Source organism: Staurois parvus, unplaced genomic scaffold, assembly GCF_062004578.1.
Source record: "Staurois parvus isolate SC_StPar_1 unplaced genomic scaffold, SC_StPar_1.0 ptg000286l, whole genome shotgun sequence".
NCBI lineage: Eukaryota > Metazoa > Chordata > Amphibia > Anura > Ranidae > Staurois > Staurois parvus.
In genome coordinates, this window is record NW_028318082.1 from 626,837 (window position 1) to 649,975 (window position 23,139).

Genomic DNA, 23,139 nt, shown 5'->3' on the forward strand with positions numbered 1-23,139 from the left:
TGCAAATAAATAATCTTTCTTTGGATTTAGGCTAAAATGTATTCTGCTACATTTGTTTGGTAAAAATTACCCAAATCAGTATATAATATTTAGTCTGTAGGAAGGTATAGAGTCCACAAACTATGGGATATATATCTGAAAATTGGTCAGTCCTGATGTTCTGACGGCTGATCTCATTTCTTGAGGCCCGAAAACACCAGGACAGTACAAATATCCCCCACATCACCCCTTTTTGGAAAGTCGACAGTACAAGGTATTTAGTAAGAGGCATGGAGTGTTTTTTAAAGTAATTTTTTGTCACAATTTTTAAAAAAATGAAATTTTATAAGTTTGTCAATTTTTTAAGTTACATACTGTCACCAGTGCAGTACAGTGTCATCATATAACTGGTGTGGCGGTGATCAGGGACACTGACTGCTGACAGTATGTTAAAAAAAATTAGAATTTTTAAAAAAATGTTTTTGCTTTTTTTATTACTTTTTAATTTTTATTTTTACAATTTCTTTACATACTGTGACACGTGCAATACAATGTTACCATAGTAAAATTGTACTACTCTAGGGAGGTGATCAGGATAATTTTGTTTACTCATTATGATTGCTTTCACTTGTATAAACAATAATTTTTACCAAATAAAATGCATTCATTCAGTGTGTTTTGTTGTGATTAGCTGTGATTGGCCATAGCTAATCATATGGTACAGATGGACTGTGATTTGCCCTGTCTGTTCCATGTGATCACTGTGACCAAACACAGCGGGCAACACAATAGAACACAGTGGACAGCATGCATAAAAGCAATCCATTGTGTACAATTATCATGTGATCTGCTGTGATTGGCCACAGCGATCACATGGTATCGACAGTGGGCCAGTACAGTGATCTGTCACTAATTGTGTCTAGTGGTCACAGCAGGTAACAGATCGCGCCACAGCGCAGCCTGTGGGGCCCGTGTGAGGTGCGTTCTGGGGATAAGTCATGTGACATCCACCCAGAACAAGAGAACTCCTGCCTGTCCGTCATTTGTCTATAGGTCAGGTGGGAACTGGTTAAAAATAATAATTTATGTACCAAAAGTGTTGTACTGCACTAAAACTTTAATCCAACCTCTAAACTATTGCATTTGTCATTTAAAAGATGATATAAAAAAAGTACTTGTGAGTTTAACCGATCATGTTTTGTGTAATTATTCTCCATGGTCTGTGTAACTGGGAGCATGGTAGGGGAGTATCCTTGCCTACATACTGCACTAAAAGGTGTCTCTCTTTGTCATTTTAAAAAGTAAGGCTGGTTGACCAATATCCATATAAACTACTAACATATGGACATTTCAAAGAATACCTGGTCACATATTTTTGCTCCACCGAGATGTTTTTGTAGTTGCCGGAGGAATCAGTCAGACAGGCTGTAAAAATATCATTCATTGCCTCTGCTTTTCTCCTCAAGAAGTTCAGAAGGTCACCATGTGGGCAGTATTCTGTGATCACCAAAATTGGGCCTAGGACAAAAAATATGAGCATTGCTTCAAATGTTATGTCAGTGTGTGTTTGTAGATACAACAGATCAGTGTCAATTAAATATAAAGGCAACAATCTAATCTGGAGTTGTACAACGCTGCTGCAAATAAAAGTTGTAAACAGCAACATGCATAGCATAGCAAAACTGGTCATCTGCAAATTGAGGATTGTTGACTCCAGGGGTGGACTAACAACTCATGGGGCCCCCGGGCAATAGGGGATCATGGGGCCCCTGTGTCCTTGCCCAAACTCAAAAAAGCCTATGAAAAAGGTACCAGGGACATCTCATGGGGCCCCCTACTGACCCCGGGCCCTCGGGCAGTGCCCGAGTTTCCAAATGGTCAGTCCGCCCCTGGTTGACCCTGTATGTTACGTTAACACAATTAAATGCAGTCAGGCAAGCTATGTTAAGGGAAACTATTCATTTTAATAGGCTACCAGGCATCCTAAATGCATAAAAAATGTACCTGCAAACTGTATTAACAATGCAGCACAACCCAGCGCATTATGGTGCACTATAGCGCAGGTGAGTTTTGCTGTACAGTATATGTGAGTTGGAGTGTCATTCATTCTCAACACACTACTGTATACCAATGGGATAGCTCCCAACTGCTACACATCCCTATGACCATCTTTGGCTTCCTTTGACCCTCTTTTTTTACATTTGTTATTTTGAATAGCCCAGAATAAAGAAAAATATAATTTTGTTACTCTCCATGGAGTCCATTGAGGCACATAACAATTATTTCTCAGACTGTCAGTTTATACTGCTGCCTACAGGAGAAATGGACACTGGCAACAAAAACCATTAGCCAACACAGAATAATCCCACCCACAACCATCATGTCTCAGTTTTTTGTAGCAAAGTACTATAGATAACATGAAAATAAAGCAAAGAGGACTTGAGGAAAAGGAATTTACCGTGAGTACAAAAATCCTACTTTCCTTCTCAGAAGCAGTCCAACTGAGGGATGGGCAACATATCAACAAAGGCTAGCAGACCCAAAAAAAACAAACAAAAGGAAACTGAGGACTCATTTTAGATCAAAGAGCTGCCTGAAAGGCCCAGCATCCAAAGTCCACATCAAATGAGGCCTGAATATCCACTTGGTAGAAGTTATGAAAAAGAAAACACAATCTAGTAGAATGTATCTTGACAGGAAAGGGTGGCACCCAAGTCCATAAGTTTGGATGATGGTCTTCCTGAAGCACCAAGAGATGGTGGATTGAGAAGCTGGGGTACCCTAATGAGGTCCATCTGAAATTACATAAGGATTCAGTTTTCCTGAACAAAGTATTGGCTGTTGAATAGACGTACGCAGCTCGAAACACATCGACAATGGAAAGGAATTTTCATTTTGGTGAACTGGAGCCAGATAGAAGAACAAAAGAACAATGTCCTGGTTGAGGTGAAAGGAAGAACTACCTTAAACAAGAAGGTGGCAGTATAAGACCGTCTAAGAATTCCTAAGAATTTACGTGGTGTAAGAAAGTAATGTTGGCAAAAAAAAAGCACATGTGACTTTGACCAATCATTTTCTGCTGATTAATTGTAACAGGGAGCATAGCCAGGGTATGCCCTTTGTCTATGTATTTGTGCTAAACAGTGTTTCTTTTTCTCATCTCAAAAAGGTAAGAGGTATGGTCGGTAACTTCCAAAAAATGTGTTTGCTCTCCAATAAAGAACAATTATCCTGCCTGTCTAGCTCCCTTATCTAGGCATCTTCCCAGATGCTTAAGCCTGCCATACATGGATCAAAATTTGGCCAGTTCAGCAGGGAATGGCTGGTTGTACAGACGTTGATCTACCCATTAATTTATGTACATCCAGCCTGTCAAGTTTGAACAAAACAAAATTGGTTTATGTATGGCCTGCCTTATATACTAAAATCTGTCAAGCTTGGCCTTTGGAAATGTTTATAGCCTGCAGTCAAAATCTTCCTTGCTGCTGGCTGCAGATGTTTGGTAGACAGCATCATAAACATCAGCATACACTGCTTTTATTGTATTTCCAGTAGCAAAGAAGATTTATGCCACAGGCTGTAAACGTCGTAGAGGGCCAACACTGTCAAATCTGGTAAGTATGCATCCAAGAAACGTGAGGATCAGATATTTTAGGTCAGGGCTGCTAGGCAAGCTAGGTAGGCGAACTGTATATATAATAGTGCGCTTATCTTTTATTAGACAGCCAATGGTTTATATTGTATATCTACTGCATTTGTAAACATAAACTAAGAGCCCAGTAGGAATGTGATTAGTACTATCTCAGTAATTAGAGCCAAGTTCTTAATGTGTATAGCCTGTCAGTTTATTTTGATTTACTGGGATTGGCTTCCATGAACCATTTTCAAAATGTGCAAGGGCACGTAAGGCCATGTATAGGCTGTGTCTAAGCACCAGGGGTTTATGATGGAAGCAGAGTGTTGACTCAGAGACAGTAAGTCTTGGAGAACTCCAGCTCCGACTTCCTTTTAATGCATTCTGTCGGCAGCTCCAAGTGAAGCAAGAGCTCCTGTTAAGTCCCAAGGACATTTCTACAAGGAAAACCTCACGCACCACAGCAATAAAAAATTAGACTAAGACTGTGCTGTGCTAAAAGTAGATATAAAACCTGAATGATGCAAATAGAAAATTATAGTGTAGAGACAGCACTATGTCAGTGTACTATTAGTTAACAAATCACATTTTTAAGAGTGTTTTCCATCAGTCAGCTAATGTTGCAATCCGTCAAGGCACTACAGTCCCTTCACCCCTTGCACCAGTCTGGTGGCCTGGGGCCACTGTTGCTGTTAATCAGAAGTTTAGATGCGTAAAGCTGGCCAGGACAGCATTGATGTGGACATGGACAGCCGCTTCTGCAAACAATAGACACTGCATCACTTTATACCTCTATTGTTTAGCAGCAGTAGCCAGGAGGAAGGGTCAGAACATTGTGGACAAGGGGCGTATTTACCACAAGGCAAACAAGGCATTTGCCTAGGGCGGCATTTTTCAGGGGGGCAGCATCGCTTTCCCCCCTGAAAGAAGGGATGGAAGAAGGGACACACACAGCGTGGGGACCAGGTGGGATCTGAGGGAGGCTGCGGGCTGCTTGATGGTGTATACAGAGCCTGACTCTGGTTCCTGGGGATGTCCGGAGCTGTGAAGGTAAGTGTCTCCTCTCTCGCATGGGTGGGGAAGGGTGGGGTTGCCAGAGTATGCGGGGAGGTAGTCAGCCACTTCCTCCACAAGAACTGAAAACAATAGACGCTATATCACTTTATACCTGTTTAGCAGCAGTAGCCAGGAGGAAGGGTCAGAACATTGTGGACAAGAGTTGTGCAGGGGCGTATTTACAACAAGGCATTTGCCTAGGGCAGCATTTTTCAGGGGGGCAGTGGCATCTTTCAGGGGGCAGCACTGCTTTCCGCCCTGGAAAAGGGGACACACATAGCATGGGGACTGGGTGGGATCTGAGGGGGGCTGAAGCTGCTTGATGGTGTATACAGAGCCTGACTCTGGTTCCTAGGGATGTCCGGAGCTGTGAAGGTATGTGTCTTCTCTCTCTTCATGGGGGAGGGGGGTGTTGGTGGGTGTCAGGGTGGGGGGGACGACAATTTTTGTGTTGCCTAGGGCAGCAAAAAACCTAAATACACCACTGGTTTTGTCATTCACAGAAAGAAAATGACTATAAGATCGACAATTAAAATTCTAATCCAGAAAATGGAATTATAAACACCACTGAGGCTAGGTTCATCTGTGCGGGTGGTGCCGCTGCGGATCCACACGAAAATCCATGCAGCCACACCACCCGCACAGAGGAATGCAAACCCGCAGGCAGGTGCCATTAGTTCTAATGGCACGCAGCCCGCACTGGAAAGCGCAGCTGTACTGGTAACAGAGGTTCCCGTGTGAGAAAAGTTAAAGTAGTATTAAACCCTCGATGTGTTTTAGTTTAACCACTTGCCCTCCAGAGGATTTACCCCCCTTCCTGACCAGGCCATTTTTTGGGATACTGCACTGTGCTAATTTAACTGACAATTGTGCGGTCATGCAACGCTGCACCCAAATTAAATTTATGGCCTTTTTTTTCCACAAATAGAACTTTTTTTTTGGTGGTATTTGATCGCCTGTGCGTTTTTAAAATTTTTGCGCTATAAACAAAAAAAGACCGACATTTTTGAGAAAAAAAACTGTATTTTTTACTTTTTGCTATTAAACATGTCCAGTAAAAAAATTTTAAAAATCAAATTGCGTCATAAATTTAGGCCAAAATGTATTCTGCTACATGTCTTTGCTAAAAGAAAATCTCAATATGTGTAAATTAATTGGTTTATGTGGAAGTTATAGCATTTACAAATGGCAGCAATCAGCGACTTATAGCGGGACTGCCGCGGGCATTCTGACACTGGGGGGGACCTGACTTGGTGTAGCTGACAATCCCAATGACACCAATACAGTGATCAGTGCTAATAAAAAGCACTGACACTGTACTAATGGCACTGAGCAGGAAGGGGTTAACATGTGGGGCGATCAAAGGGTTAACTGTGTGCTGTGTGTGTGTTTTCCACTGCAAGCACACTGCTTTGTATTGCTCTACTATACAGAGCCATACAAAGCAGTGTGCAGGAACTGACAGGGGAGAGATCTTTGTTGTTTATACACAGGTCTCTCTCCCTTCGGTAATTCTCAGAGATTACCAGGTAAATCACAGCTGAGGCCACGAATGGCGAAACTGCAAAATCACGTATATATGCGTGATTTTACACACCCATGCAGCTCTGTAGCAGTATTTCTGCTGTATGGCAGCACAGAAGCGGTTAGCAAATTAAGCGGAATAAAACAAACATTCCCCAGTAGAATATTTCTTAAAATGCTTACTCCAGCACTTGGCAGTTTATAATTTTGCTATTGACTCCTACTCTCTCTGTGCTGCTTTCCTGAACTTCTGGTCTTCACAGGAAAGAGTTAACAGTGAACAGTGTAGTGTCCAGCCAGTCTGTTAGCTTAGAGGAGGGAGGAACAGGGAAGTGCCTTGTTATGCTAGGCTATGGGGCTGTGCGTTTCTATTGATGCAAACAGTGTAGAGAGACACAACTCTAGTCCCTGCATACAAGAAATGCTGCAAGAGAAATGAGCCGCACTGAAACAGGAAACCTGGGACAGCAGCAATGTCACAGGATTAAACTGGAACATAGGCAAGAATGAAAAGATAAAGAAGCTGCATTTCCAGTCTCTAAACGTGCTTAAAAATATTTAGATATAATTTAAAGATACACTCTCTTTGAAAAAGCACTTTTTGGCCTCAGGCACACAGGATGTTTTAAAAATGTTCCTCCTGGCAGCAGCATTTTGGCAGAAAAAAACGCCTGACGCTTGTCAGAGTGTCTAAAGCATTTACAAGCGTTTAGGTGCATTTACAAGTGTCAAGCGCATGGGCATTAACTCATTTTATTGGCCAGAATGAAAATTTATTCTGACCATTGAAATGAATTAACGCTCACGCACTAAACGCGTCTAGCATTAACACGCATTTAGCCGCGTTTGCACGCAGCAAGCGTTTTTTCTGCCAAAACACTGCTGCTCCTGGATGCACTGGCCTTTTTTCCCTCCTGGTTTTTTTCCCTGCTGGTAAAGGCTATTGCTACTGAAAACTTCTAAAAGTCTATGTGTGCATGGACACATAGGATAACATGGAGGGCTGTTTGGAAGCAGTAAAAAAAAATGCCTGACGCCCCTAAAAGTGGCTGCAAAAATGCCCTCTGTGTATGAGGCCTTCAGCTCAGGTCAAAAGTCACCCCCTGCTGCTATCCAATAACTAAAAAAAGTTACTGCAGCCTGGAGTGCAGTGATTTGTGACACAGAATATAACTGGAAACTAACATTTATAGGTAAAGTTGATCCAGGGAATATCCGATTGCCTCTCAGGGGATCAGGAAGGAATTTTTTTTCCCAGCAGGAGCAAATTGGGTCATGCTTTGCTGGGGTTTTTTTTGCCTTCCTCTGGATCAACTGTGGGTATAGAATTATAACTTTTTTTTCTATGGTTGAACTGAATGGACTTTTGTCTTTTTTCAGCCAGACTAACTATGTAACTGTGTAACTATGCAACTATGCAACGAACCAGACTGGCACCCAAGGATTTTGCACTGAAGCCTGTAATGAGCCACTCACCTTGAACGGTTTTACATATAGAGCTTGCGTCTCCACAGGACTATTTTTGAATCTTGCCTGGACAGAGATTTTAAAACAAAATACCAGCAACATTTATAGAATTAAGCCCACAAATCTTACCTCCAGATGTACAAGCACCCAGAAGGTTAACAATGTTCTGGTGGTTTCCCAAGTGACTGAGAATTTTCAGTTCCGACATCAAAGCCTCCTTTTCATCGGTATGTGCACTGGCTAAACAATATCATACATGGGATCTTTTACTCATGATATATTCAACAAAACAAGATAAGCAAGTCACTTTCTGAAGACTGAATTAGTAACACAAGGGAGGCAGCAGGATTTTTTTTTATTTTTATTTAACCTAAATAAGTCTTCATCATACGTTTTTTTTTTTTTCAATTTTGCATTTTGTGGGGATTAACTTTAAGTTAAAGTGGAGTTCCACCTAAAAAAAAAAAAGGGTCAGCAGCTACAAAAACTGTAGCTGCTGACTTTAAAAATACATCCACTTACCTGTCCCTCGGTCCAGCGGTGTCCTCACCACCGTTGGTTTCACCGGCAGTCCTCTCTCCCTGGCGCCGGCATCTTCAGTGTGGGCACCCGGCTGTGACAGCTTGTGGCTTCACAGCCGGATGCCCACTGCGCATGCGCGAGGAGTGCTGCTCTTTGTGAATGGTCCCGTAGTCTTCTGGGACTTGTCCCAGAAGACTACGGGGAGGGAGGACAACTTCCACTTCCAATCGCCTTAGGCGATCGCAGCGGAAGTGGGAGCGGGCAGCTGTCAAATTCTGGTACCTGCTCCCCAATGGTGCCAATCCTTAATGGGGAGCAGGGGACAAAGCATTAAAGCAGAACTTCCCCTTTTGGGTGGAACACCACTTTAAGTTCTTTTATTGCCTGTGTCCATGGGCGGACTGACAACTCATGGGGCCCCCGGACAATAGGGAATCATGGGGCCCCTGTGTCCTTGCCCAAACTCAAAAAAGCCTATGAAAAAGGTACCAGGGGCATCTCATGGGGCCCCCGGCCCTGCGGGCAGTGCCCGAGTTTCCAGATGGTCAGTCCGCCCCTGCCCGTGTCATTGCTGAGGAGGTCTCCTTCTACTTCCTATCTCAATGAAACCACAGGAAGTTAGAAAATCTCCTTAAAGTGTCATGAGAAAAGTATGAGAGTTGCCATCGCTGACCTCTCCTTTGGGAAATGCTAGCTCTTGAGCTGCCATGGTGTCGGATTCACTGATCCAGAACAAGTAGCGAGAGTTTTGGCACTTACTTACAGTATGCTTGTTCCAGGGATGCATGTTGACAGATGTCAGGATGTGATGAGCTGTGAAGCCCCAATCTGTCACAGCTGGGGGCCCACACTGAAGATGCCAGCGCTGGGGAGAAAGGATTGCTGGTGACAGATGAGTGGCTGTTTTTAAAAGTCATCAGCTACAATTTTTGTAGCTGCTGACTTGTATTTTTTTCAGATTTGACTCCAGCTCCGCTTTAACAAGTTTGCTTCTTATCTTCACCATTATTATTATTATTATACAGTATTTATAAAGCGCCAATAGTTCGCTCAGCGCTGTACATTACAGAGGGGGACAGAACATGTGACAGAACAATAACAATACAATGCAAAACATGAGGGGATCGAGGGCCCTGCTCTTTCGAGCTTACAATCTAGGACATATAGAGACATATGGTCAGCATCAGAGTCCAAAGTGGGATTTTCTCTGGGAAAAGTAATAATTTTCAGCCTCACTAGAAGTCTCTTTATACCAGCAAGACTTTTCGTTTTATGATTGATTTCTTGGTAACGTAGTGGAGAAGGAACATCTATGGGAATTAAAGTGGTTGTAAAGGCTAAAGGTCTTTTACCTTCATGCCCCCCCCCCTTAATACTTACCTGAGCCCCCTCTCAATCCAGTGATCTGCACAAAAGATTGGCTGTCCTTTGACTGACACAGTCAGTGAGCCAATGAGGAGAGAGAAGGGGTAGGGCAAAGCCGCGTCTGTGTTTGAATGGACACACAAAGCAGCAGCTCAGGAGTGAGCCTGCAGAGATGCCCCCATAGCAAGCTACTTGCGTGGGGGCACTTGGCAGGAGGGAGGGGCCAGGAGTGTCAGGAGGGATCCAGAGAAGCGGAGGATTGGGGCTGCTCTGTGTAAAACCACTGAACAGAGTAGGTATGTATGACATGTTTGTTGTTTCAAAAATAAAAATCTGCCTTTACAATCACTCTAAGTTCATTGACTTCTCCTATATCAGGAGATAGGTATTATATTTTTTATAATTGTATTGTATTTAAAAATGTTTAATTTTATATTAGACACAAAGTTTGTTCTATGGAATATTCCAGAAATATTGCAGTACTTCTAACAATATAAATTTTCAATACATTGATATATCAGCTGCTATTACAGCACAGTCATACTCTACCAAGTATTGTATACTTACGTTTTAACATTTTTACAGCTACTGTGAGGGCAGAGTCATCTTTCCCCATTCCAAAGGCTGTCGCTTCCACGACTTTGCCAAATGCACCGGCTCCAAGGGTCTTTCCTGTGCGTGATTTACATATATAAATTTCCATCAGCTTTGCAACCTACACACTTCTCTTTTTTTCCCACAAACCACAAGAAAAGAGCAAGCACAGCAAGATTTTGTGGAAGTGCAAAATTGTCCTGCTAAGCTAAAAAAAAAAAAGTGCAGGTGTGCTGATTTAGACAGTGCTGAAAATAGGTACATGCAGAAGCAGAACTTCCTTCACAACAACCCATGAGATACTTGAGGCTATGGAGCCTATTACATACAAGGCACACAAAGAACATATTATTATTACATTCTGAACAATAACGGAATAGGATGGGGCAGCACAGTGGCTAAATGCTCAGCACTTCCGCCTGGCAGTACTCGAGTCGTTGGTTCACATCCCAACCATGGCACCACCTGCCTGGAGTTTGCATGTTCTCCCTGTGCCTGCGTGGGTTTCCTCTGGGTATTCTGGTTTCCTCCTACACTCCAAAGATATGCTGGTAGGTTAATTGGCTCCTGTCTAAATTGGCCCTAGAGTTTGTATGTACATTAGGGACCTTAAATTGTACGCTCCTTGAGGGTTAGGGACTGATGTGAATGTACAATATATATGTAAAGCACTGCATAAATTGACAGTGCTATATAAGTACCTGAAATAAATAATAACCATGTACAGGTACACAGTATTGATAGCAGGTTTACAAATCCATAAGGCAAGAAACTTAAAAAGGGAAGGAAATATATTAAATGAAACAACTATCTTGCACTATGTATATATATATATATTTATATATATATATATATAAAAAATAATCAAAAAAAAGTGTGAATTAATTAAATCAACTAAATAAAATGACCAACAGCTGCACTCACTATGTGTTTTCACCAAACTACATGAAAAAATGGCAATAAACTATATGTGTTGTGCTGTTAAAGATGTTAGATCGATACACAACTATATTAATCTAATGAAGGTGCCTATGTGAAGTGGTTCATAATAATAATAATAATAATAATAAGAAAATTCTTAATGATCAATAGTGACTAAAACACTCAAATAAAGTGCTTAAATAAGATACAGTATTTCATAACAATGACAATAAATAATTCAATTGTGACATGCATAAATAAATAATTCAATTGTGACATGCATAAATAAATATTCAATTGTGATATAAATAAATAAAAATACATCTAATACAGTCCAACAGGTGTGGATAAAAAATTGTGCTGACAATTTACACAATTTTGGCTGGGGTCCAGAGTTATCGAATTGAAGTCTGATTGCCACTGGAGCTGTAACTGCTGATCCGTCCAACCAGGATTGGGTTTTCTCATAAAGCACTCTTAGACCTTGGTTTTAAGGTCTTCGTTTTTATAAGCCTCTTACGGCTTATATTTTTTCTTGGTGGCATGTACGGCAGTGAGGATTGGAAGCACAAGTCACGTTACGCTGTTATTTGATGCATGGACTGAGCACAATTTTTTTTATCCACACCTGTTGGAATTTAAGTATTTTGATTTACTTATGTCACAATTGAATATTTATTTATTTATGTCACAGTTGAATTATGATTGAGTTATTTAATGTAATTGGTATGAATGATCTTATTTAAGTACTTTATTGGAGTATTTTAGTCACTATTGATCAATATGAATTGTATTTTTATTATGAACTACTTCACATAGGCAGCTTCATTAGATTATTAAGGAAATATAATGCAGTGTATTTATAAATACAGCCCCGGCAGGGCTTCAGTTGCTTTGCCCAGCGCCACACCGCTACCTCACCTATGGCCACAGTTCACGGAAGAGACTGCCGCTTACACATCAGCCTGGGCCCCTTTGATAAAACACCACTCACCAGATGTGTTTGGGACTGTTTTTTCTTTATTAATAAAGCATGATCCCTCTTAATACACTAGGTGGGGTACTTGCTCTTTTCTTCCATGTAGTGCATTTGTTGCATTTGGGATTGCCTTACCTGTAAAGCTGGTGTGAGCAAGTTAGAGAATGCTTACCCTGGAAACTAGGATGGTATGCATCATTATATCCTTCTGATTGCATTTTGAATATTTTTTTCTCTCCCATATATATTTATAACACACAGTGTTGCTGCTCTTTTTTTTGGTTATTATATTCTGAATCTGATTCCAGCACAGTGGGGGAGATTTACTAAAGCTGGTTCACTTAGAATCTGGTGCAGCTGTGCATAGTAGCCAATCAACTTCTAACTTCAGCTTGTTCAAGTAAGCTTTGGCAATAAAACCTGAAAGCTGATTAGTTTCTATGCAGAAGTCCACCTGATTTTGCACTATCCAGTTTTAGCAAATAAACTCCAGTTTTTTGCTCTGAAAATATTACAGGATTTTGCAGTCTGCCTACACTAGGAACACTTTATTCAGTGTTATATTTTGCAACTCTGGGAAAAATATAATTGCTTATCTTTTGCCATGTATCATTAAAATCATATACACTATATTGTTAAAAGTATTGGGCCAGCCCTCCAATTCATTGGATTCAGGTGTTCCAATCACCTCCATGGCCACAGGTGTATAAAATCAAGCATCTAGGCATGCAAACATTTGTGAAAGAATACGTCGCTCTCAGGAGCTCAGTGAATTCAAACATGGTACCGTGATAGGTTGCCACCTGTGCAATAAGTCCATCCGTGAGATTTCCTTGCTACTAAATATTCCACAGTCAACTGTTAGTGGTATTATAACAGAGTGAAAACTGGGAACAACAGTAACTCAGCCACAAAGTGGTAGGTTGCCTAAAATGACAGAGCTGGGTCAGCGCACGCTGAAACGCACAGTGCGCAGATGTCACCAACTGTTTTCAGAGACAATAGCTAAAGACCTACAAACTTTGTGTGGCCTTCAGATTAGCACAACAACAGTGCGTAGAGAGCTTCGTGGAATGGGTTTCCATGGCCGAGCAGTAGCATCTCAACCTTACATCACCAAGTGGAATGCAAAGTGTTGGATGCAGTGGTGTAAAGCACGCCGCCACTGGATTCTAGAGCAGTGGAGACGTGTTCTCTGGAATGACGAATCATGCTTCTCTGTCTGGCAATCCTATGGATGTGCCTGGGTTTGGTGGTTGCCAGGAGACTGGTACTTACCTGGCTGCATTGTGCCAAATGTAAAGTTTGGTGGAGGGAGGAATATGGTGTGGGGTTGTTTTTCAGGGGCTGAGTTTGGCCCCTTAGTTCCAGTAAAGGGAACTTTTAAGGCATCAGCATACCAAGACATTTTGGAAATTTCATGCTCCCAACTTTGTGGGAACAGCTTGGGGATGGCCCCTTCCTGTTCCAACATGACTGCACAAGAGTGCACAAAGCAAGGTCCATCAAGACATGGATGAGTGAGTTTTGGGTGGAGGAACTTGACTGGCCTGCACAGAGTCCTGACCTCAACCCCCCCCCCCCCCCGATAGAACACCTTTGGGATGAATTAGAGTGGAGACTGCAAGCCAGGCCTTCTCATCTGATATCAGTGCCTGACCTCACAAATGAGCTTCTGGAGGAATGGTCAAACATTCCCATAGACACTCCTAAACCTTGTGGACAGCCTTCCCAGAAGAGTTGAAGCTGTTATAGCTGCAAAGGGTGGGCCAACTCAATATTGAACTCTACGGACTAAGACTGGGATGCCATTAAAGTTCATGTGTGTGTAAAGGCAGGTGTCCCAATACTTTTGGCAATATAGTGTATGTACACTTGTTAACAAATGTATCACTTTCAGCTGAACTATTTTTTGTTTTATATATATATATATATATATATATATATATATATATATATATATATATATTTATTAGCAAAGGCAGCCATGGTCACTGCTCTGGAGCCCTGGAGTATAAGGAGACTATTAGAGTTTGGCTGTAAATACTTTTATTTGTATTGCCTATGTTCATAGCCATAGGCATACAATTATACTTTGTGCATACATATAGTAGCAGGTGTGGTCTTGGGAGCTTCCATTGAGCCATGGAATATAAGGGACTCAGTATACTCTGGCTGTATTCAGTTGTCTTTAGGTATAGTGATATGAACATTCATTTAAAGTAGAATTCTGAGATCGATCTAGCTGACCTTAAAACTGCTCCCACCCCCCTTTTAACACTAACTACCCCGTGGAAGAAAGATGCACTTACACTTACCTATTCTCAGACTGCTACAGTCCAGTCACATGATTGATTCCCCTCTGTCAGCTATCAGCAGCTTCAGGGGAGAAACTACAGACACCAATTGGTCCATAGTAGGTCCATGGGTGGCGTCACCAATCAAGCATTCCAGACAGTCAGGTCTCTATCTACTCCCCTCTGTAGCCGGAGCTGGTTAAAACAGGGAGGATGATATAACTTGAACGAAGCAGCCTAAGAATATGTAAGTGTATACATCTTTCTTTCACAAGGTAGTTAGTATAGGTGTTAAAGGGGAAGTGGGGGCAGTTTTTAGATTAGTTAAACTGATCCCGGAATGCTACTTTAAAGGATAAGTTCACCAATCGTAACTTGTTACATGTTACACCCATGTTCAGGGACACCCCCCCTCAATCTCCTATTGTGAAAGCTTACAGGGGATCTTCTCCCCCTGCTAGTTGTCACAATTTTTTAAAAAAGGCGACTTTGCTTTGCCCACCTGACCACGTCACTCATTCACAGTATTTTGTGAATGAGAACTCTACAAGTTCCCACAACCTTTCCGGCTGTCAGCTTGTAGATCTCAATGAACTTCCACAGTGCTGTGGAGGTCTGTGGTGGTTCATTGAGTAACCCTGTCAGTAAGTATCTGCACATGTCTGCAGGAGACTTTCATGGCATCAGCAATCTGCTGATCACTGGTGCAATGCTTTACACAATCCAGAAACCAAAAATAGTAAATGCACATTTTTGTACCTGCAAAAAAATGTGCATTTATTATTTTTTATTAAAAGGTAAACTTATCCTTTAAATTTTGTTCTCACATACACCAGCAAGTATGGCCATGGGTACCACTGGGCACGGAAATAAAGGGTCTTTATAGAGTTTGTCAGTATTAAATGCAAAGTAAGTACAGTATATAGAAATAAGCACATTTTTGCTCAAACATATGGCAGCAAAGGAGGCCCTTAAACATAAAATTTTGAATAAAATTATAAATATATTTATAAATTGTTTTGACATTGCCTATAGGTATATGGATACAAACAGTCGTTACCCCCTGCGTTACTAAAATGGAAAAAAAACCACAGTTTTATTACCTTTATTCCACCCCTAATGTAACAAGTATCTATTATTTCATAATTACCAAATTGCAGGTTTGCCCTTGGGAACTCCCACTTCTCATTGTATGGTAACTGTGTTGGGTCAATGCAAATATATTGGTTGCCTTCAGACACTTGAACAATCTGCCAGCGAACTTCAAACTTTGGTTTCTGTTGTGTGAGGAAACATAAGAGAGTGATATTAAACACTGTACTGATGTGTAGTCTAAACAGACTAAACAGTGCAATTAATAATATGCACATTTCAATTTTGTGTCAAAGGTCAGCAGCTAGGCTCTCATTTCTATCTCTAACCAATCCCCAAGACGTGATCCTAGAGAAGATCAAGCTAGATTTCTACAGGATTTCACATATTCAGTTTTTACTTATTTTATACAAAACAAATTAGGAACATTTTCTTGTATAGTAAATTAAAGCTATTAGGAAAATGCACCTCTATCTATTTTATTTTTTTTATTATTTATTTACAAAATACTCATAACCCTAATAATAAAAAGGAGAGGACTGAAAAATATAGTGCACTCCTATTTAGAAAAGTACTACATTTACTGACTTTTAATTTAATTACGATCCTTGAGACAAACAGAGATCCCCCAGCAACATACAATATTGTCTTAAAAACAAACATTGGGTATACTTAGAGCAGTCACATACTGAACTCCCATTGACATTCTTGCCATAGATATCACAGTCCTTTTACCTGAAACAATTGATGACACAAAATAATTCGTTTTTCACAAAGCTAATACCTCTGGTTCACTGACTCCATTAGCTAATAATCCGTAGTTTGTATCCGGCATGAACACTAATGTGATCCCAATCACCAACAAGGGTGTTCCTTTGTTAGCGACAGTTTGTTTAAGCTCAGGATCAATGAAATCAAGAGGAGAACTACAGGAATTCTGTGGAAACCTGAGTATCCCATATTGGACGTACTTTCTAATACACAATTATCTAACTAGCAATAAACAGAAGACTTTTTTTCTCTAAACCTCTTACATAACTAGAAAAAAAATCTGTCTTAAAGGGCCTGAAACATGTAAATCCACCTCTTTGGCTTATTCCTTGCTCCAATTAAAGCAGAGTGAAAACTGAGACAACTTCAAATCACTCTGATACAGAGTTTAATGAAGATCAATGGAAAAAAGCATGCATACTTACACATACTCCATTAGTGCTCGAATGCAAGAAACCTCTTATAAAATATTAACACAATGGTATGCCACATCAGACAAGCTAAAGAGATGGTTTCCTCAAATAAATGATATCTGCTGGAGATGTGGGTCAGACAGAAGCACAATGCTTCCTATATGGTGGCAATGTCTACAGATATCAAATTTCTGGAATCAAGTATGTGACTTAATGTATAATATCATAGAAACTAAAATTAAGCTGACTCCTGCTTGTTGTTTACTACATACTGTATCTCTGGATATTCTCTTAAACAGTGAAAACAGATCCTACTGAGACACATTTTACATGCTGCTAAGACACTAATCCCAAGGTTTTGGAAAACTTCACAAATCCCAAGACTGGATTTGAGAAGTGGAAATAATACATGAGATGGAAAAAACTTTAACCATGACAGATAAGGTAACCAGATAGCATAAAATTTGGTCAGATTGGTTTAATTTCATCTTCTCCGACACATATAAGACATTGATGAATGTTTAACTGATTTATGAATATACTGTTTATGACAAAGATGACATGTATGACAACTCTGACAACCTTACAGGTTGATCAGTACAACCCTAAACCTACTAATTGAATCTCAATATTTGTTCTCTATCTACCTCCACTATTTGTTCTATTTGTTCTTTACATCCAAATGTAAAATGTATTCTTGTATACATCAAGAGGCTCATTTATATAGACTATGAGAATGTTATCTTAAGATCGGGACTCTGGTGTATTGAACATGGATTATATTTTAATGTCCTGTTCCTTTGTTTCAATATATTCTTCTGCACTAAACTTAAACTGTTTAAAAAAATGTCTTTTGCAACTGCCTGGTTTGTTTTTCAGCTGCATGAGCTATATTACAACTACTGTACTTTCAATACCTATTCCAATACATTTTCCAGCTACATGAACTTTATGACATTCTGACAAACGTTAAGACATTACATCCCCTAAGTCTTGGGGAATGTTTTTAAAATAAAGTAACTATAATGTAGCACATGTGGTTAGAAGACTTCCTAGGAATATCTACAAGACAAAATAGTCTTTTATTTATGTTACATTTATGGTGGGACTTCTGATATACACTGAAATTCAATGATATGACACCAAAAACAAAGTAAAAAACACATGACCCTAACATGCCTTGAGCCATAATGATGTGACAAAATAAAAAATAGACATATTTAGTACATCTCTGGAATAAATGCACATTGCCTTATGTTTTATTCCTTTAAACATTTCAACTTTCACACCTGTACACCCTCTATGGACCATAGCAATTTTTATATTTCTGCTATGGACCTGTTTATTTGACAATAACTTTGTCATAACTTAAAGTAGAACGAAAGGCAAAACTTTTTTTTTCACTTTGGATAGGGAGGGTGTACCATGGTAACTGCATTCCCACTCATGCATGGGAATGACGTCATCATGCGTTGGCCAATCAAGACGGATGAAGACCAGCACCTAGACGAACTTGGGAAGAAGATGCCAGCACTGACAAGGAACTATGAGGGTGTTAGACCATTAAAACCAAGGTAAGTGTGTGCCTTCAGTTTCCACTTTAACCCCTTAAATATTACTCTAACCTTGACCCATAGCCTTGAAATCCTTAACCCCAAAATGTAATCTAATAATTAAAATGGTAAAATGTAATCCTTAAAGCAGTAGTAAGCTCAAAACAAAAAAATTTATATACGGCAGCGTACCAACATTTAGATCTGGTGAATGCATTAATTGTTTTTTAAGTCCATTTTCCCTTTAATTTCACATGGTATATGTCATGCTTTCATGTACATTCTGGTTACTTATACAACCATTTAGAGTTCATTGACAGATACATTTGACCTGCAGTTGACCAGCTTGCACCTGTCCCTCTTCTATGCTCTGTCAACCAGCTTCAAGCTGCTTTTACATTACCATAGACTTGTATGGGGTGAGAAGCAGATCTGATGTGAACAAAAACCCATCAACATGGGCATTTAAGAATACAGACAGTGCAGAAGAATGAACTGGATTTTTTTCAGGTGTCTGCAGTTGCTCATATACCAAGCAGAAAAGACTTTGCTCACTTGAAAATGCTGCCTGTGTGGTTCACAGGCATTTCACATTGTTAGTTTTTGTTACTATTTTGATAACCATTATTTAGATTTTTTTTACCAATCTGTACTCCACAGAAATGAGGTCTAGCTGAGACTTCTCAAGAGTTAGAATGCTGTTTCCTGGCTGGTTTGTGAGCACACATCCTTTGTAAGTCTTCACACTTTTCTCAGCATGCTATTTCTTGGACTTTAATGTTAAGAGGCAAGAAAATCAAAAATATGACTAGACTAGAGGCTGCAACTGTGGCTTCAAAAAATTAGTTTAACCCTTTCATATGCCAGTGCTACTTTCTATTCACAGTTTGGACCTGTGTATGAATAGGAAGTGGAAGTAGATGCTATTTCCCGCTGGCACTGCAAAAGCACTACCCAAGCAGTTTAATGCTGAATCTAGCAGTCCATGTTTTTGCTTTAGGAAACAATTTTGAGTCAACTCTTCCGAAAATCTCCAGAGATGTGCGTCTGAATGCTATGTTTCACAATTTATCCCACAAGTGTCAATATAGAGACCAAGTTACAACATACCTGCTGATACTTATAGAACAAAAAGACTGACAGCAGCAGAAGGAAAACTGCAGCTACGACCATTGCAATCAGTATTGGGTCGAACAGCTGGTGCTTTAGATTTGCCACTAAGGAAAACAGAAAAATGAACTTAACAAAAGCAAGTAAATTAACATAAATAGTACATACACAAAACATTTACCGAATTAGAACCAACACAGTCATATACAGCAAAAACAGAAGAATGTTTTTTATCGGTGGGGCACTCACCACCCAAACTTGAGCAGTTAATAATTGTAAAGTAACAGGTTGTCATAAAACCAAGAGAAAGGTCACTCTATGGGGTTGATTTACTAAAACTGAAGAGTGCAAAATCTGGTGCAGCTTTGCTTGGTAGCCAATCAGCCTCTAACTTTAGTTTGTTCGATTAAGCTTTGTCAAAAAAACTGGAAGCTGATTGATTTCTAGGCAGAGCAGCACCAGATTTTGCACTCTCCCGTTTTAGCAAATATCCCCCACAGTGTCAACGGGACAAAAAGTGATAGAAATTTCCCCTGATCATTCATCCATAAAAGGAAGCGCAATAGACATCATAAAGAGGAATGGATGAACAAGCGAGGAATTGTTTAACAGCAGAGGAGATACCACTTGGCATCCAATATATTTCTATTTAAATTAATTTAATTTTAATCTATTATTTATTCATTTATTGTCTGGAGTGTCACCACATTGAGAAACAAGGTGCCAGAAAGACTTAAAAATTAATTACTTTGAACGCCAGAAAACAGTAACAGTGTAAAACACAATAGTGTCTGTCTAGAAGGTATATTGTGGGAGCAGATATAGGGCCTCATGAGTCTGTAAAAGTTGTCACCTGTGATGGTTTTACCAATAGGGTCATACACAGTTTCAGACATAAGGTGCCTGATGAAAATTGTGTTGCAATTTTGCACAGCAGGATACCTGCAAACGATATTGACACCTTGAGCTGTGAAATAAGTGATAATGGTTTTTCAATCAGAAAGGTGTGCAGAACAAATGAATACACATCCAAAGCAGCAATGAAAAGCCATCATCATTCAGTACTCCAAAGTATCATTTGTCTTTAAGAAAAAGCCAATGACAGACACTGACAAAAGTCAGCAAATTTTTTTTTTATTTATAAATTTCCTGTCATGTACAAACAACAATTTTTAACTTTTTTTTTGTTAAAGGCAAAACTTAACAGATTAACAAAATATAAGTACGTAATAAGTACAAGGTACATACATAGGTAGAAGGTTTTGAAAACAGTTTCAAAATACAGGCGTACCTCAGTTTATGAATTTAATGTGTTCTGTGGGACTTTTCGTATTGCGAAATATTCGTAAACAGAAACGCCGTTTCCCATAGGAATGCATTGAAAACTAACTAATCCATTCCGGAGGTCAGAAAAGTAAAAAAACAAGTATTTTATCTGTTCAAAACTCTTTAGAAAGTGTACTTTAAAGGAATAAATACTGTACAGGGACATGATTAAAAATTAATTTGGAAATGCATTGAAAACCAATTAATCTGTTCGTATTGCAAAAATTTGTAAATGCATTGAAGACAAATTAATCCTTTCTGGGGGTCATAAAAAAGTAAAAAAAAAGTCTTATATGTTCAAAACTCTTTATAAAGTGCATTTTAAACGCATAGTACTGTACAGGGACATGATTAAAAAAAATTCATAAAAGTATTGAAAACCAAATAATCCGTTCATATTGCAAAAAAAATTTGTAAATGCATTGAAGACAAATTAATCCATTCCGGAGGTCAGAAAAAAGTAAAAAAAAAGCCTTATCTGTTCAAAATTCTTTATAAAGTGCACTTTAAAGGCATAGTACTGTACAGGGACATGATTAAAAAAAATTGTAAATGTATTAAAAACCAATTAATTCGTTCTTATTGCGAAAAGAATTTGTAAACTGAGGCATTATTTTCAATGGATTTTCATTCGTAAACCGAAAATTATGTTAACCAAGGCGTTTGTAAACCGATGTATGCCTGTATACAAAAAAAAAGTAAAAACAACTGGGTTTAAACTTTGGCTAAAATATCAATAATTATGTTGACTCTGTTTTGTATGTTATGTATTTGCTCTTTCATTTTGTCTATGTCTGCATTGAAGACCAATAGATCGCTAATGAGCACTGCACTTGCACTGCTGGAACTTTTTATAGGCTTGTCCGCGATGAGCTCAAGTTCACCTAAGGAATAGGAAAAATCGACATGTCAGAACAAATCCATGCATGAGTCCAGGAAATGTGTGGCATTACAAATGTGCCTGTGCTTTTCACATTGCCTAGCACTTCAACCAGTACTTCCTGCACATCAACATCTGTTTTTTTTAAGTTGCACTGGTAGGTAGGGTTTTGATTTCTTCATCAGGTGCTGTACTAGTGGTGTCCGTAGACTGTTCGCACGGTCTTCTTCTTTTATCTCCATGTGAAGGAATAATTAGGGCACAGGTATGTTAGCCCATAAATCCCAATATTAAACATTGGTATGAAGTGACGTGAAACTGGGAGATATGGCCTTTAAAGTCCAACAAGAAAACAAGCTCTACTAAAAATTACCTGGAAGACTGAGGACTGGTGGGGACTGGTACTCTGGGCCAAATGCCTTTAGAATGTAGCAATAATCCTCTAATATAATGAAGCTAGCTACTCAGTAACATCCATTGCATTTCAATGTTTTATTGCTGACATGGCAGGATACAGCAGTAATACACTACCATGTTTCAGCCAAAGCCTTACTCATAGCATCATGCGTAAGTACAGGAGTAGTAACATTACTATTACTATTACCTAGTACCTATTCACATGGGGGTGGTCAGGATCTGGTGTCCCCCTTGTTAACGGAGGCTTTCAGATTCCGATAAGTCACCCCCCCACCAGGGTTGTGGGAAAGAGGCCAAGAGGCCCTTGTACTCAACAACATGAGGACAGGGTGCTTTGGGAAGACAATCCCCCACTTTGTTTGCTATAACATAGTATATGTTTCCACTTCCTATTAGATACTCTTATAAATATGTTTTCTGAAAAATTCATCTCTGTTCTATGTTACAATGTGCTGTTTAAGTTTGCTAATAAACTTTGGCAACTAAACTTACCATCCCAGTGACTGAGCTGATATTCAGAAAATTTTAGATCTTCCAAACTCCTTCCTGTCGCTAAAAAGCACAGGTATGCTATAAATCTCTGTTCAGGACTGATGGCTTTCTGCATCAATGAATTCGATGTCTTTATTTGGGGACTAACTACAGTAGCTGCAGTAGACGGTCAAACCTTCCTGAGAAATTTCCAAATAGTTCTGATAATCTTTAAATTGGTGAGTGAAGGCATGTGGGAAAATTGATCTCTTTTCAGAAGCCAGAGCTTTCACCAAACTCAAGATTTTCTTTTCTTTCTTCTTTTTAGCTTCCTTTCCATAGCGATTTTGTTTCCAGCATCACAATTGCAAGGTTCTTTTTCCTTGAATTCATAGATCAGAAACTCAAACAAATGGACCAACGAAATTAAAGATGTATCGTACATGGAATGATGTGTAATCACATGTCCTCTTTGTTAAATATACAGTAGGCAAGGCACACAATCTTGACATAATTTCCGCTTATTCTGAAAATCGGTTGACAGAAAAATTTACTTTTTATGTTAATGAACCACAATATGCCGGCAAGTGAAGGGAAACATTTTTATCAGTGATGGCATAATCACGTGCTCATTAGACAGATCATTATCAAATGCGAACACATTTTTGAGCAATTTTCTACCCATCTATGGCCACCTTAGGACTTTGAGAGACTTCAGCTTAGTAGATTTTACAAAGTTTCAAGGTTGTAAGTCCTGAAAAAAACATT

The 23,139-nt window shown here is 39.5% G+C and overlaps 1 protein-coding gene across 1 annotated transcript in view; it reads right to left on the reverse strand.

Moving 5' to 3' along the window:
* Window positions 1-23,139, reverse strand: part of CSF1R (colony stimulating factor 1 receptor) — a 129,868-nt gene that overhangs the window by 24,650 nt on the left and 82,079 nt on the right. The window contains exons 10-14 of the mRNA XM_089682129.1: window positions 19,278-19,384; window positions 15,489-15,615; window positions 10,115-10,219; window positions 7,790-7,900; window positions 1,341-1,497 (exon numbers count right to left, since the gene is read on the reverse strand). Of these exons, the coding sequence (XP_089538255.1) occupies window positions 1,341-1,497; window positions 7,790-7,900; window positions 10,115-10,219; window positions 15,489-15,615; window positions 19,278-19,384 (607 nt within the window). The remainder of the gene's footprint in view (window positions 1-1,340; window positions 1,498-7,789; window positions 7,901-10,114; window positions 10,220-15,488; window positions 15,616-19,277; window positions 19,385-23,139) is intronic.